The sequence below is a fragment of the Coturnix japonica genome, chromosome 1, assembly GCF_054131305.1.
Source record: "Coturnix japonica strain WE chromosome 1, WE-NBRP24, whole genome shotgun sequence".
NCBI classification, from domain to species: Eukaryota; Metazoa; Chordata; class Aves; order Galliformes; family Phasianidae; genus Coturnix; species Coturnix japonica.
Window position 1 is genome coordinate 135,785,044 of NC_140663.1, and position 16,817 is coordinate 135,801,860.

General features: G+C 33.6%; 1 protein-coding gene across 6 annotated transcripts in view; it reads right to left on the bottom strand.

Annotated features, from left to right (window-relative positions):
* The window catches only part of GPC5 (glypican 5), a 508,496-nt gene that overhangs the window by 201,374 nt on the left and 290,305 nt on the right, over nucleotides 1–16,817 (bottom strand). Inside the window, exon 8 of one of the 6 annotated variants that reach the window (XM_085536016.1) lies at nucleotides 6,192–6,326. The exons of the other annotated variants lie outside the window; for them this stretch is intronic. Coding sequence (XP_085392142.1) covers nucleotides 6,316–6,326 — 11 coding nt within the window. The 3' untranslated portion in view covers nucleotides 6,192–6,315. Of the gene's footprint in view, nucleotides 1–6,191; nucleotides 6,327–16,817 lie in introns of those variants that run through there. 6 annotated transcript variants of the gene reach the window in all.

A 16,817-nucleotide genomic window follows, 5' to 3' on the forward strand; every position in this document is an offset into this window, starting at 1 on the left:
TGTATATATATATACATTTTTTTGTATTGCCAAAAGATATATATATATATATCTTTTATTCTGAAACTTAGAATAAATATTTAATATCTATTGAATTATACTGCAAGTAATCAATAGTTAAATCAGTAATTTATAAATTTATAAATGCAATGTCTCTTTTTTTTTTTTTTAAAGGTAATTGTCAAGAGTGCACCATCTACCATTTTTTTAATACTTATTCAGAAATTAAATTAAATTTCACTTAATTTTTCTGTCATCGTATAAATTGGGTAATCTGTAATGATGTCTTTCAGTTTGTTCATTTATAGACAAAATTTATGAAAAAGAGCTATTCACATGTTATAATACAGCTATGATGAAAGAAATACAAACTATTGAGGAACTAGGCATGATGATCTATGAAGCTGAATCTGATATTGCTTTGGTAGGAAACGTCATAATGCCCAGCACTTAATTTCCAGTCTTTCTTTTCCAGGTATTTGAGTTTTAACAGTTCATTAAGTGGAAGAATGTGGATGTCCGCTGAATTGTTAACTTTAATAGCCAACATCTTGAGGAGCATTTCTGCAACACTGAAAATAGTACAGCTACAATATCAACCATAAGATTTCCTTTTTAATTATCTAACCTTGAATATGATAGACAGCTTCCTATTTTCATACCTTTTCCCAGAGAGCAATATTCAAATTTTCAGAATGAGTAATTATTATTTACAGAGCTATCTGTGTAAGTACACTCACTATTTTGAGAACAGTAATTCAGTTGAGAAAAACCTTTTTAACCAAAAGTACCAATCAGTAATAACAGTAAATTAAAAAATCTGGAAAGCAAAGCACCTAGCATTCAGCTTTTAATTCATTTAGGCCAATTTGTGGAGTTGCACATTTGGAAGATCTACTTTATAATGAATGAATTAATGGTTTGAGAAATAGGAGGTGCTGTCTTCTTATTTTCATCCTAAATTGATCTATCTTGCTCAAGTCAGCATTATAGCAGTATAGGTGCAAACCTGAATAATAGTTTGTAAGCTAAACATTTTCAACAATAGACCATATAAAATAGGATGATAGAAAAAATATAAAGCCAAGATTTAAGTAAGTAAAGTAGTTCTTTGACAACTTATCCTAGTAACAAGCTTACATTTTGTTAGAGGGTTTAAAGGTACATAGGTAAAGATTTAAAGTGCATAGATAATACATAGCACATTGTGTTCGTTTAGGCTGTGATAAAGTTAATTTCCTTCCTAATAGTTGGTATAGAGCTCTGATTTAGGATCAGAATGTTGATCACAATCACACACTCACATTTTTGTTGCTGTTGTGTAGTGTTTACACAGAGTCAGGGACGTTTCATCTTTTCATATTGCCTGGCCAAAGAGTAGCTCAGTGTGCACAAGAACATGGGAGGGGACAGAACCAGGGCAGCTAACCCAAATTGGCCAAAGTGTTATCTCATACCCTGTGACATCATGCTGAACTACAGAAACTGAAGGAATTGGGTGGAACAGCAGGTTCTGCTCAGAGACTGTCTGGGCATTAGTTTTTAGATAAGTAGCTGCACTGTGCATCACTTGCTTTATATATTATTCTATCATCATTATTATTAATATTTTCATTTTCTGATCTACTAAACTGTCTAAATCTTAACCCATGTTTTACCTTTTTTTTTCCCCCTTTTTCTCCCCTATCCTTCTGCATGAGGGAGTGAGAAAACAGCTGTGTGATGCTTGCCTGCCTGCTGAGTTTAAACAAAAAGCACGTCTTACAAACATATTAAGTGGCATGTGGAAATGCATGGTATATTTTCATGAAAAAAACTGAGGGTACAAGTAATCAGTCCCATATCACAGAATGTGTAGTAGATGAGGAAGAGAATTTTAAACCCCTGTATTTCCAAGTAACATTAAAAATTGCTTTTCTCTTAAGATGTTTAATAGATCACAGGGCTCACTCTCTAAACTGCTTGCTGATGTCTATGGAATACAAGTCTATATTGCTTAAAACTGAGATATGATGTATTGCCTAGAGACACTAAATATCATCAATTTATTTAGGCAATGAGATTCATTTAGTTAAAGTTTCCTATTTCATTTTGGAGGGAGTTAAGCATGCAGTCAGACATTCCCCAAAAAGACTTTGAGAATTAACATGTATTCTGCTAGTATTTCAGTTCTTCCCAAAGATATGTTTGAAGTTGTTCATCTGGTTCATAGTTCTGCAAATAAACAGGAAGTTATGATGTCAAGTTTTTTTTCCAAGCGCATTTCAAAACCAGTTTTTCCTTCACAAAATATACTGCACCTGAGGCACTTTGGGTTAAACCTGTATTTAATTAAGAAGTAGTTATGCATTGTGCAGTGGTCAGCATCAACGTGATTCATTAGGAATCACAGAATCACACAGAATCACAGAATTGAAGGGGTTGGAATCACAGCATTGCTGACTTTCAGTAAGGCATTTAGTTATATTTTGTTCATTAAATATTTGCTAAAGTCTCCGCCATATAAATTGTATCATTTATCTAGTCATATTTTAAAATAGTTTTTAGGATTCAGCTGGTGGCTGTATAGAATACAGTAAATAGTAGAATATAGTAAATTTGCTAAGGACATGAAACTGGAAGGAATGGCTAATTCACAAGATGGTGGTGCTGCCATCCAGAGAGATCACAACAAGATGGAGAAATGAGCCGACAGAAAACTCATTAAGTTCTACAAGAAGTGTAAAGACAGGTAACTGGGGAGGAACAACCCCAGTTGGTAAGCAGCTCTGCTGAAAAGGACTCGGGGATTCTGGTAGACATCAAGTTGAATAAAAGCCAACAACATGCCTTTACCACTGAGAAGGCTAATGGTATCTTGGGCTGCATTAAGCAAAATATTGCCAACAGTTGAGAAGAAGTGATCTTTCACCTCTACTCAGCACTGGTGAGGCTGCACCTGTAGCAGAGCATCCAGTCGTGGGCCCCCTGGGACAAAAGAGACATGGACCACCTGGGAAGAGTCCAGCAGAGAGTTAACAAGACTGGAACAACTCTTATATGATGAGAGGTTGAGAGTGTTGGAGCAGTTCAGCCCAGAAATGAGAAGGCTTCGCGGTATCCTAAAGGATATCAGTAGGCAAAAATATTTTAAATGACACATCTTTATTTTCTCACTGATTCAATGAACTTGAAGTACAAAAAGGCTCCACATTATAAAAAATAAGAAATATAATCACAAGTTTTCATAGAAAATACACAGTAAAGTAATAGATGCTGCTATTAAATAGTTGTTTTTGGTTTTTTTTCCCCTCTGATTATTACAGCAATACAAAGTATAGCAATAGATAACAAACTACGTCAAGAGCTGTTTTTCAAAGGAGATAAGGTGTGTCTATTGTCACTGAACAGTTTCTCCAGAAAGTTCTCATATTTTTTTTTTTTTAGTTTTGTCATTGAAATAACTTTATGTTTTTTTGAGTAATAAAGAATTATTTGTTTCTGGTTTATTCTATGAAGTTCCTAAAGCCTTTTACAGTGCAATGCATGTTGTACATAAATGTAAGATATTATATCAGAAAAAATAATAATTTTTCCTTTACTCATGCTCAGCTCATATTTCTGGGTGAAACCATAACTCACAGTGAATTAAATGGGAATGCTACTATTGGCTTTTTCAGAGCTGGAATTTAACTTCTTGTACATCTCTCTTATCTGAAGAATTTTAACAAATCCTTGTTTTGTTTTGTTTTGTTTTTAACACTCCTAATCTGTTTATTCTTTATAGTCACCACTTTGCAAATTGTCCTTCAAGTAGAAAGAAGTCAATATCACTGAACACTCATTCTGAGTTTTCATTGAAGACTAGACTAAAAAAGCACCTGGTAATTTTGCTACTCAGCTTTATCACATGAAGCTTTTAAGTTCCCACCCTCTATAACTTATAGATTTTAGCTAGCCTTTGAATTGAAACATTTACTTTGATTTTAGGTATATCTTGCTCCTTGGAGAACAGATCTGGCTCATGTTGATTAAAAATAGCTAGAAAAGCAGCCCCATTTTTTTCATGTCATCACTTTGAAAATTCATCATTTGAGCAACTATGGCCATATTACATTGTAGACATTTCTTAGTCCACTGTGTAGTCCATTGGCAGAAATAGTTACTGATAGAATTCACTCTTTAGTGGATGTTTAAATTAGGTCTGAAGAGTTAAGGAGTCTTTATCAGAATGAATGAGGTAAAAATAAGGAATATTGGTGTACATCAAATAGTTGATCAAGTTTTACTCAGCCTTGTTGTGTTAGAGCTGATGCAGCCAGAATATCTGGAATCTGTCACATATACTAACATAAAAATTCTACATATCATTTTATTAAGAAATGTGTAATAAGTAAGCATGTGATAGTTCAGCCAGAGTTTTCTCTTTTATATTAAATTCCAGTTAAGCTATTTACCTCTAATTTCCTGTTACATGAATTTCTGTGACAATTCAAATGAAAGCCCTGTAGACTTAACAGTTTGCCATAAGCATCTGATAACTTGGGAAAACCTGTGCATGATAGGTGCTGATAGATATTTGACAATGAAAAGGTAAATGAAACTACCTGTGCTCCTCTGCCCCTTGACATGTGCTGGAATCCTAGCTTTGCTAGTCAGGTAGTGGGAATCTTAACTGACAGTGAATTCTAACAGGAAATCTTATTTAAGGAACACAGGTTGAATAGCGTAGAAAGCAATTAATTGCAGTGAACTTCCGACTCCAAAGAACATGAACCACTTCAGTCTTTTCCATTACAGATGGCATTACTTCTGTTACGAAGCAAAGAACAAATCTCTCCAATTACTTGAAACCCATTAATTCTAACTACATTATTAATATCTGTCCTTTTCTTTTAAAGCAAGTGGTCCCCATAATCATTTGAGGTGATAAAAATAATATAAATCCCTTTTAAAAGTAACATGACTGAGAGAAAATCCACACAGAAAGAAGATGCTGGATAAAAATGTGTTTGCTATCCTTTCTCCCATTATGTGTTCTACCACATTTTGCAGCATCAATAACTTAAGAAAATATCAGTAAATCCATTACTCTAGGTTGCCTGTCAGTATTGTATTAGGTGAACGTGAATCATATATTTGTTTTCCAGACATTGTTGGATCTATAAATTCTATAAAGAAAATTCATGTTAATTATTTTTTCATAGATCTGTATTTGAAAAAGGAATCAAATTTCATAGCATCAATAATTTTTAAATCTTACACCTTACTCATTTATTTTCCCCCTTTTTTTCATTGCCATTTTTCCTTCTTGTAAATTTGTAACGTTTAGTATTTTTGCCCCAAATGTTTTTTCATCTCCTTAGCAGTCCTCACACACACACACACACAAAAAAAAATCATTTAAGCACTGCGCCTGGTGGCACAGTGGTAGGAATGCCGCGTTGCAACACCGGAGACCCCGGTTCGAATCCCCTGTGGCGCAAGTGGTAGAAGTGCCACTCTGCTACACAGGAGGCTCAAATCCCGGGGGTTGGACTCGATGATCACTAAGGTCCCTTCCAACCCGCACGAGACTATGATACTATGATACTATGAAATTAAGAAAAAAAATAGCACAATAAAGAAATAGCTAAAATCTATAGCATATCACATTACAGAGCTAACTGTATCCAAGCTTCGTATTTAAATCTCTCCAAATTGTTATACTATTAAAGGTTTACTCAACATTGTCAACAGACCAAAAAATATTGAGCTGAGGATAGAATACCTGAGAAAATGTTAGCTCTTCTACTAAACAGAATATTTTAATAGACAGGTTGGCCTTTACATGTGTGGTAGGGTTGATACACCAGAAGGATGAGATACCATCCAGACAGACCTAGAAAGGCTTGAGCAGTGGGTGCAGGAGAATCTCATTAGGTTCAACAAATACAAGTGCAAGGTCCCCCCCCTAACAGAAGGGATTGACCACAGCCCTGACAAAAAGGTCTTGGCGGATGGGAAGTTGGACATGAGCCAGAAGGGTGTCCTCATAGTCCAGAAAGCCAATTAGATCTTGGGCTTCATCAAAACAAATGTGGCCAGCAGGTCAAGGGAGGTGATCCTGCCTCTCTGCACAGTACTCTGTGCTGGTGAGAGTACTGTGTCCAAATGTTTAATCATCAGTACAGAAGAGATATGAACCTGTTGGAGTGCCTCCAGAGAATAGGCACAAAAATAATCCAAGGGATGGAAGGCCTCCTTAATTAGGGTAGGCAGAGAGAGCTGAGGTTGTTCAACTTGGAAGAAGCTGAAGAAGATTCTGGGGAGACCTGATAATCAGTCTTTCAGTATTTAAATGGTGTCTGTAAGAAAGAAGAGTAAAGACTCTTTAGTGGGGGCTGTTATGATAGGATAAAGGGAAATGTTTTCAAACTAGAAGAGGGTAGATTTAGTTTAGATATACGGAAAAAGTCTTTTACAATGAGTGGTGTGGCACTGTAGGAGATCGCCCAGAGACATAGTGGATGTTCCTTCCATGGAGACATTCAAGGTCCAGATGGGCTGGACTCTGAGAAACCTGATTTAGCTGTAGATATCCCTTTTCATTTTAGGGTACTTGGACTAGATGACATTTAATAGTCCCCTCCAACTCAAAGGATATCATAGATTAGATTGCATTTTCAGTGACTTCATATTCATATAACAATTCAGAATGCAACAATTCATAAAATGAAACACTGCTTCAGTAGTGTTTGGCTTGATAAATATTCTAAACTGTTTCCTGTAAATAGTGATAAACTGTTAATGCTATTTCATATTCTAAATTGCTAATTTCAATTTCTTTTCCAGTACATAGAGTAATATTTTGTTTATTATTTTTGCTTCTTTGAACAACACATATTTGGTTGATATCAGCAAAGTAATTTGAAGAAGAATGAGGAAGATATGATATGCCTTATTATCATTCATTAAAATAAATTATAGTTTACATAAATACCTAAGATGTTGATGATAATAATAATTAGAGATTCGTTTTTATTTTGTTGTTGTTGTTGTTTGTTTGTTTGTTTTTTAATTGTATGTATTTATTTGTTTTAGGTAATGATTAAAATTGAACATAGAAGTGCCAATGTTTAACCCTCAGGGGTAATTATGATTGTTATGCCGGTTCCATTGCTGTAGAAGTACCAAGAGAAATCATAAGTAATACAGTTTTAAACATTCATGATACATATGTATTAAACTGAGGCAAAAATATTTAACATAATATCCCATACAACTGCCAGAAAAGAAAAGAAAAGAAAAGAAAAGAAAAGAAAAGAAAAGAAAAGAAAAGAAAAGAAAAGAAAAGAAAAGAAAAGAAAAGAAAAGAAAAGAAAAGAAAAGAAAGGAAGAGAAGAGAAGAGAAGAGAAGAGAAGAGAAAAGAAAAGAAAAGAAAAGAAAAGAAAAGAAAAGAAAAGAAAAGAAAAGAAAAGAAAAGAAAAGAAAAGAAAAGAAAAGAAAAGAAAAGAAAAGAAAAGAAAAGAAAAGAAAAGAAAAGAAAAGAAAAGAAAAGAAAAGAAAAGAAAAGAAAAGAAAGGAAAAGAAAGGAAAAGAAAAAAGAAAAGAAAAGAAAAGAAAAGAAAAGAAAAGAAAAGAAAAGAAAAGAAAAGAAAAGAAAAGAAAAGAAAAGAAAAGAAAAGAAAAGAAAAGAAAAGAAAAGAAAAGAAAAGAAAAGAAAAGAAAAGAAAAGAAAAGAAAAGAAAAGAAATCTTCATATAATACCATTAACACAGATTATAAACTGTACACCAGTGAAAATGTTAATGTTGACAGTTAATGAAAAGATAAAATTAGTGTACTAAATCTTCTGCAATTAAGATGAATTAATTTAAAAATCAACAATGAAAACTAATGCAATAAACTTGAAATGTAGTGGAAAATAGCTTTTTCTAATCAGATATTTTATAAATTAACATTTTCTGAGCAATTAGCAAACAACCATTTATGAAGTTTAAATATGTCGATGTAAAAAGCTATTAATATATTTTTTTTTAATTTCTGAAATGAATATTTATAAATTATACCCTACTGGAAGCTAGTGAAAGTAAAATAATTCAAAACAAATTCAAGATTTTTGTGAGTGGGAAAATATAGTAAGAAATGTTTCAATGTGCTTGTAGAAGTGATGTGAAAAAGTATGAAGCATATAGAAAGGGAGTGATAATAAACAGTTATCAGGATATGGGCACATTTTTACTTTGCAATTCTAAAAATGTGAAAGTGTCTAAGAATAGCTTAGAATAATGTAGATTTCTGCTCTGTGTCAGATTCAGTGCTCCCTCTAGTCCCATCTACTTCCTCTGCTGAAGTGCCCTGTGTTCACCTGGGAAAGCTGCTTATATGAATGCATAGATATTTTGTTGTTGTTGTTCAATTGTTTTCATTTCAGATATGTCATTTTCCAAGTCTAGATCTCTGCACAGCTTCAAAAATGCCCATGTTAATGCATACCTGATAAAATGATGAAGGTACAGAAAAAGGCAGCTGAGAGGAGAAGGGAATCACAGGATGAAATGAACACATTAACAGCAAGTAACAGGTGAAATTACTTGAAAGAACTATCAACACTGCAAGAAATTAGGATAGTCATTTTAGGTTGTAACTCGGATACCTACAGACTCAATCTCAGCATTTTCCTGCCCAAAGTAAAAATTTAATATAGGTAACTAGGATAAAAGTCAATAAATAATCTAAAAGTCTCACTGTTTGTATGAACTAAGAATTCTACTTCTAAGAAGATCTCCAGAGATATTAGAGGCATGTTTTTAGGTATATCTACCGGCCGAAATCAGAAGGAAAGACTGTTCTTTCCTTTTTATTTAAAACTATACCGGAGGATCTGCTTTTTTCCTTCTTATATTCATTTTAGTGTTTGAGCACATTTTGCTGTTTCATTCTAGAAAGAAGAAAGAAAGAGCACACTGACATTTTACTCAGTTTACTGCAATTTTGTTTGGGGAAATAGCTGTTAGTTTTCTACATAGCCTGACATTACTCTTCTCAGCTGAAATCCTTTCATGCTAAAAAGATGCTAGATAATATTTTATTTTTTTTTCAATCATGTCAGCATACTGAGCTTCTAGTAAGATATAATCATCAATTGTGTATCAATACAGAATCAAGACACTTGATTATGCACCCTCTTCTTTTCTTCTTCCCTGCAGGGGAAAGTTACCTGTATAGCAGGCAACAAAAAATTAATTATGGGAGTTTGCATTTCCAGTAAAACAACAGTAGCAAGACCTAGTGTAGTATAAACTGAGGGGTCAGCCAAAAAAAAAAAAAAAAAAAAAAAAAAAAGGCTATGCCAGACTGAAACTTTCTGTCTTGCTTCTATTGCTAAGATTGTACTTTGGTTCATTTACTTATACTGAAAATGTCACATCACTATTAAGTATGTGAAAAGCAATATGATGTGGAGGGATAGGAGATTTTCACAGTACTCATGGGAAATGTTTACTTTTTTTTCCTGAAAAAATGAAAGTTAATAAATTTAAAAATTAATAAAGTTAATAAAGTTAATAAAGTTAATAAAGCTCTAGTACACTAAAAGACGTATGCAGCAGAAGTGAAGGCTTTACGATTGTTAATGGCTTTACGATCTCTCGCCTTCAACTGAAGCAGCAGCTAGGCCAATTACCAAGTGACACCAAGGTGATGGAGTGGCAAAATGGTGATTTATTGAAACAAACACAAACTTATATAAACTACGCCTTTCGTGTCCGCCTACTGCATTACATGTCACTAAGATGCTTCTGGAAATTGCGGAAGGGCCTGTCACGTAACATCCCGATAAGTTCCCCGTGTTTCGCCTAATACAACACACAAGATAGTATGTTCCCATTCTATGAGCATCTCCACAGTATCCCACGACATTCAAGTTCATTCAAGCATATAGGAGAAAAAAATTAAGGTTCACCTCTGTTATTTCCTGACTTCCAAGGGCTTGATTTTGCAAATCTAAATTTAATTATTCTAATGAAATTTTTATATACCATATATTATAGAGGAAGTATCTGGATAAGGAAGGACTATTTAATAACTAGAGCACTGTTATTTGTTTGCTCCTGGGCATTCTCAGGTAAAAGCACAGTAGTTAAATTTAAAATTATTTTTAATTGCAGAAGCAGTAACATCTTATCCTATCACCGAATTAAGTCCATTATTAATGAACAATTTCATTCATCAAATTATCATGCAAGCACTAAAAAGTCTTGAATTTCAATGAAATAATGTTTCCTTTTATAATTTTCTTCTATTTTTAATATTTAAAAGACATATATATTTAGCTTTTCCTAACTGATTGAGGGTTTATGTAGACACAAAGACACTGCAAATGGATTTTCTCATGTACTCTTACCAGGAACGGAGATCCAAAATCTGATGAGAGCTGAAATAACAATAATTTTTTGTTTGTTTGTTTGTTTGCTTTTTGCTAGTAGTAAACCTTCAAGCCTTGTAGACACATGTGGGGAAACTAGGTGGTTCTTCTGACAGAAGATACAAAAATTACCTGACTTCTGGGTAGATGTTGATATAGCAAAAGTGAACCAACAAGAAAAAAAAAAGAGCTTTACCAAAATTTCATGTTCAGCATGTTGTCCTCATTTGTTCACTCTATTATGTGAATTCAAGAAAGTCACTCACAGCCCAGAACAAAAAGTCCACAACTAGTAGTAACATTGGCTGTCTCTATTACCATGGATATGTACAGACGGATGCTTTATGTCCTTGCCTACTGAGATAGCACCACAGCCTGGCTACCTACTAACTTCAACAAGCGTGAAACAACTAGTCCCTAGAAACACAAAATTACAAGCTGGGTATATCTAACCAGAAATATTTCTTTCTTATGCCTGTAGATCTTTACTTTTGTAACAAAACTGTGCTTCCAGTCCATAAAGTCTGGATGACGTCACCTAAGTCAGTGATTATCTAGGAACAGAATACTCAGAGGACAAAAAATAAACTGAAAGAGTTATTCAGCAACGAGTTTTGAGGGGCTTGAACCAATGTGATCAGTTACCAGCTGGGTTACTTCTATTCTAAATTAGGAGGAAGAGTCCATGACTGAAATGAATCCTGGGTGTCTTGGGGGGACAAAATAACAGGAAGGACAGACCATACTTATTGTTCTTAACGACTAGGGGAAGGGAATATATATGAAGAATTTGAATAAAATAAAAATTCTATAAAGAACATCTGATCTAATTTAAATAATTTAATTAGTGAAACCCTACTTTGAAGTCACTATGAGTGAAAATGACAAAATGGGAAAACAAGTAAGAAAAAACAAGCAGGCAAGACTGTCACTAAAATACTGTGGCATACTTTGAAACTGCAGGCTCAGGACCATATCCTCTTTCATTTCTGAAAACAAAAATGTATATCAAGCTTTCTGAATTTCAAGAAAGGGGAAGGGTATGTTCTCATCTTAATTCTAATAATTTATCATAAGTTGTGCTATATTATTCATTTATTTATAGCCTTTTAATTTGGTGTCCTACTGGTCTTTTTACTCTGCCTGATGCTTATTCTTCCATGGATTAATTCCCTGTTACTTGTGTGAGGAAATGATGTAGGATTTGATTCATGGATATTAAGGTCAAAGCTTCAACAAGAGAATCTGTGAAATTAAAAAGCAATTATGGTGGTCTAGAACTTCAGGTACCAAACAGCCAATCAGATTTCAAATTTAATTAAAGGTCAAGATCTCTGGTGTGTATTTAAAATTAACAGAGATATAAGTTCTGTGGGGCACCTGGGGCAGTTTCTGTAGAGACAGATAAATATAAGGTACAGTCCATAAGATATCAATTCAAATCACTCCAGTAATAGTAAAAAAGTAGTCACTGTCCCGAGGAAAACGAGTAGCAAGGATTGAAAGAAAAAAAAGTATGATATGAGGATTTTGGGAGCAAAGTGTCAGCTGTATTAAATAGATATTTAACATTTTCTTCAGGAAGATCAGAATTCAGTACATCAGGTAAAAAGAAATTAAGAAAAAAAAAAAGAAAAAAAAAAGAAAAAAAAGTAATGATTCATTTCCTCTTTAAGTTGTCTTTTTATTCACCTGAGTCTAGTGTTTATGAAGTGGAAATGTCTATGTATGCTTTAGTTTAATGTGTCAAACAGGGTTAACTACATTGCATCTTCCCCTACACATCATGCATAATGTTTATTGATGCTTTAAAATCCAAGAAATTAGGATTTTGCAAATGGAGCTCTAGAAATAATAATAATAAAATGTTATAAATAACTGCTGTCAATAAACACTCCACACTGTCTTCCCTCAACATGTTCTGAATTATGAGTATACATTACAAGCAATAATTTATTTTGAAAGTTAAACACAGAATTCATAACTAGTTTTTATAAGACAGATTTTTCATTTTTAGTATTACATTTCTATATAAATCTTTTCATGGGATTATGAAGGATTAAATGACTGTTCAGAGTAAGAATGGCAGAATTAGGTCCTATGACATTTCCTGTGCTTTGCTCTGTTTCCTGAAGAAGAATAGGAAATGTAATACTAAAATTATTTGAGCTAAGTAGAATTGTTCATTTCATATGCAGTTTAAGAAACATTTCCACACAGGCATGAGTGCCAGTGGCAAGATAACTTAAAGCCATATATTTTTCTTTTATCTAATTAAATTCATACTTTCAGCTTGATTTTTGTCAATGGTATTACTTATTTTTAAAAGAAAAAAAAAATAATTCTTTAAATCACTGGAAATATATTAAGATTATTGTCTCAAAAAAATGATCAAGTAACTGAAGGTTTTTACACACGCACTTTTTTTTTTTCTTTTTACTTTTCTTTGTTGGAAGGGAAGTGGATATAATCATGGACCATCTGATAGGAGAAAGTAGGAACAGGAAGATTATACTGTGATTTATATCAGGAAAAGGAAATAAAACATCTCATTGTACACTGAATATGAGCTATTTGAGACAATGAACAGAGCGAATTTCCTTAATACATCACATCAATAAAGAAATACCAAATGAAGTAACTTGATATGCCATCCATTGTGGATATTTTCGCTATTCAGCTCAGTAACTTTCATTTCCTTTTATCTTATGTGCTTCTGCAATATTCATAGTTCCTTTCTAAAATATAATGTTATTCAAAATTTATTTGAAATGCTTTCTGTAAGTTTTTTAAAACAAGAATTATAAGTATGCATCAAAAGGCCTCTAAAACTATAAGTATTGCCTGTGGTCCCGTGGTCATGTTTCTTCCGGATTACAGTTAAATGCATCTTGTGACCTAAGAAACCCACAAACAACAAGTCTGTAAGCTTAGATGACTTAAAACTCCTTTATTCTCACATTCTCATTTCTTTTCTCTTAATTATTTACTTCCTTCACATTAGTTGGGTGTTTGGGTTTTTTTTTGTTTTGTTTTTTTTTATTTGTTTGTTTGTTTGTTTGTTTTTGGTTTTGTTTTTGGTGGTGGTGATGGTTTGTTTTTTTTTTCATTTTCTGGAGGGAATTTGTTGTTATTTTTGGGATTCCTGTATTTTTTGTCTCTGGCACACCTGACACAATCTATAAAAACATGCATATCATACAACAACATGCTTAAACCACAGTTACATGTGTTGAAGGGAATAATTTGTGGAACTGCTATGAACTGAAGGACATGAATTGCTGAATTCAGTGTTGTGGCTGAAGAGGTGGAACCTGTGTCTGTGAGGAGCAAGGACTGTGTGCTTAATGACAAGGGCTTCTTTGATAAATAACGTCACAGCAAAAATGCAAACAGACACCAAAGTAGGAAAAGCTAACCCCAAATCAGTGTGGTCTTTAGTTAAATATTCCTAATTCACCTTGGTCTAGCTCTGTTTTCTGAGAGAGGTTTGTATAATGCAGATGGTAGATGTAGAATATAGCTTATTAACACACCTCTTGCCAAAAAAAGTGTTCAGTTAAAAATAAATAAATAAATATAATAATTATAATTATATCATTATTATAGAATATTATATATAATATATATTTAGTAATAAAACAAGACACAGAGTTTAGTACTTCATCCAGACAGTAAAATTGCTAAAACTTTGCCTGTTATCACGCAAGTATGCCACCAGATATGTGTTCAGAATCACTTGTACTGTATGCAAATATGGTGTTACAATATAGATATATTTTTGAAAAGATTTTGAAAATCTTCATGGACTAATTTGGGTCTCCAGCATCCTTTTTTTTTTTTTTTCAAGTTGCTAATTGTGTTTGCACAGCTGCTTTGAATATCTGACGTTCTTATCCTTAATATTTATTGATCTTACTCTCACAGTGTTTCTGGTTTTCATTTCTCTCTGCTTATTTATCTTGCTTGTTTGTTTTTGCATCTCTTTTCTGGGAGCTTTGCCATCCCCTGTAGCTTCTGCTGATTGTGCTTCCTACTTACTATTAAGTATTGCTTCAGGCGAGCAGCATATCACTGGGCTGTGAAACACCACAGAGGTACTGCAGATGCACTCTCTGCAAATACCCAAATTAGTTGGATACAGGCTATGGAAGCTCTTTTCCATAGGTGCCACCTCCTGCATCTGCAACTCTGATATGTGATTCTCTTAACTCCCCATCCAAGATCCACTCCCTCACAAAACCTTCTCCAGTGTCTGCCCTCTTCCTCCACCCAACAGATGTTGCTGAAGTTCTTCAGTTCAGTTTTCCAATATAGAACTGCACAAATAGGGAAGATGCAGAGACAAGGTCTTTGCTCAAGCTGTTCCACTGAAGGAAATGAGAAGAAATAGGCTGGATCAAAGCAGAAAGAATAGGCTGATGGAAGAATCCACAGAAACAGTACAAGGCTGAAAAAGAATGATCGACTAGTGTCACCAGTCCTCCCATGTGTTTACCTTCATATGCAAAAGGTGTAGGTCTTATTTTGGGACAGTTTATGTTATGTCCTCATCCCCTTGGATAAAGTCAACAGTATAGGCATAGGATCCACCTTGTCCCTAAAACTACAAACACTATACTATATTAGATGTCCCTGACAGTGAAAAAGTGGTTGTATCTAGATGATCTTTAAAGGTTTCTTCCAACTCAAAGCATCATTTATGGGTACTTTTTTGTGTTTTTTATTTGTTTGTTTGTTTTGTTAAGGTTAATTAATCAGTTTGTTAGGCAACAATACTAACTAGTGATTGTAGTTACTATTTTTCTATAGGTTATGGGTGTCCAACCATTTGGATTGACAGGGCTGCAGTGAGTGAACAGGAATGGTCTTGGGCTGCATATGAAGTATCTAATATAGTTAAGGTATGTAAGTACCCAAACTTATTTTCTTGTTTTAATTTTTTTAGTTAAACATAAGGAGAAAAAAAAAAAAAAAAAAAAAAAAGAGAGAGAGAGAGAGAGAAACTAAACTAAACTAAACTAAAATACCAGGATTTTTGACCTTGTTTTTGTGAAACTAACAAAACAGTGTCTGGGTCAGTGGAAGTGGTTGCAGTTCTTAGTGAGTTCTCAACGTGCTTTTCAGAGATTTCTGATGAAATTTCATTTTTTCTGTGCTTTGTCCTAGAAAACTGTTGCTCAAAAATGTACATTCTGCCAAAAAGTGATAGCATGAACAAGGCATGATTGTGATGTGAAGGATGTTTTCTTTGGAAAGGGATGTCTTATAATAGTCTAGTAGAGAGACATTATCAATATTTTCTCTGAGTTGAACGTCTGATAGCAACTCTTTTGGCAGGTAATTTATTTATGTCAACTGACTATGGCATTGTAAATATACCAAAAACTGATATTTTCAGCAGTCTTGAAATTTGTTCTCAAATTTTATTCTCAAAATTGAAAGCAAGTCTGTATATTTTTCAATGTTCACATGACTGTGCTTAGTCAGTGTATCAAACTGCATAAAATTATTTGCCATAACCTGAATTTGCACTGTAGTGCACTCTGTCATGCCCTTGTGTCAGTCCAGACAATGCCAATCTCACACCAGTATTTTAGATGTTGCTGAGTAATGGGTGCATACTTGGGCCTGGGCCAAGCTGCTTGACAGGAAAGAACTGCCACCATGTTAGCACAGAGTAGAGGGCAGTCACAGGACAGGCTGTGCCAAGCTAAGTTTACTGTGGGCCACAGGTTGGGCATACCTGCTCTCGATGTTCTACAAATTTTAATTTGGAGGTATGTCAATGCATTATAATTTGGCTACATGAATTTCCAGAAAGTCAAACTATGCTCTTTCAAATAGATTTTTAATGCAAGAAGATTCTGAGAATGTCAAACAAACTTTACCTTGCAGTAAACTCAATAGAATTTTTCAGATATAACAATATCCATAAATTTTATGTTGGCTTCTCCTCTGATAGGCACAGAGAATTTAATTTTGTTACTGAAATAGTAATATGTTAAAATGCTACTTAAGTCACTTTGTACTTGTTAATAGTTTATTTGCCTATGCAAAAGTCTTTTAGGTATAGTTTATTTAGCATATTTCCAAAAGAAAACAAACAAACAAACAAATAATAAACACAAATAATACATTGTAGAAAGAATAAGAGGTGGGTTTTTTTCTGTTTTTGTATATTTGTTTATTTTCTAGGATTCTTTTTTAAGTGAGCACATGAAAGGTAAAAGAGAATAAATGTTTTCTGGTTATGGTTCTTGATGTTAATGTATTGTTCAAAATATTTTTATTCAAACTTGAAGTGCATCAGCCTTTCAAGCAGAAAACATCAAGGCAAGCAGAGCACAGAATCACTTTGAATCATGACAGTGTATATGAGATATTCCATGTAAATAATTTCTGCACTTTGTTTTAGAGCAGTCTGAA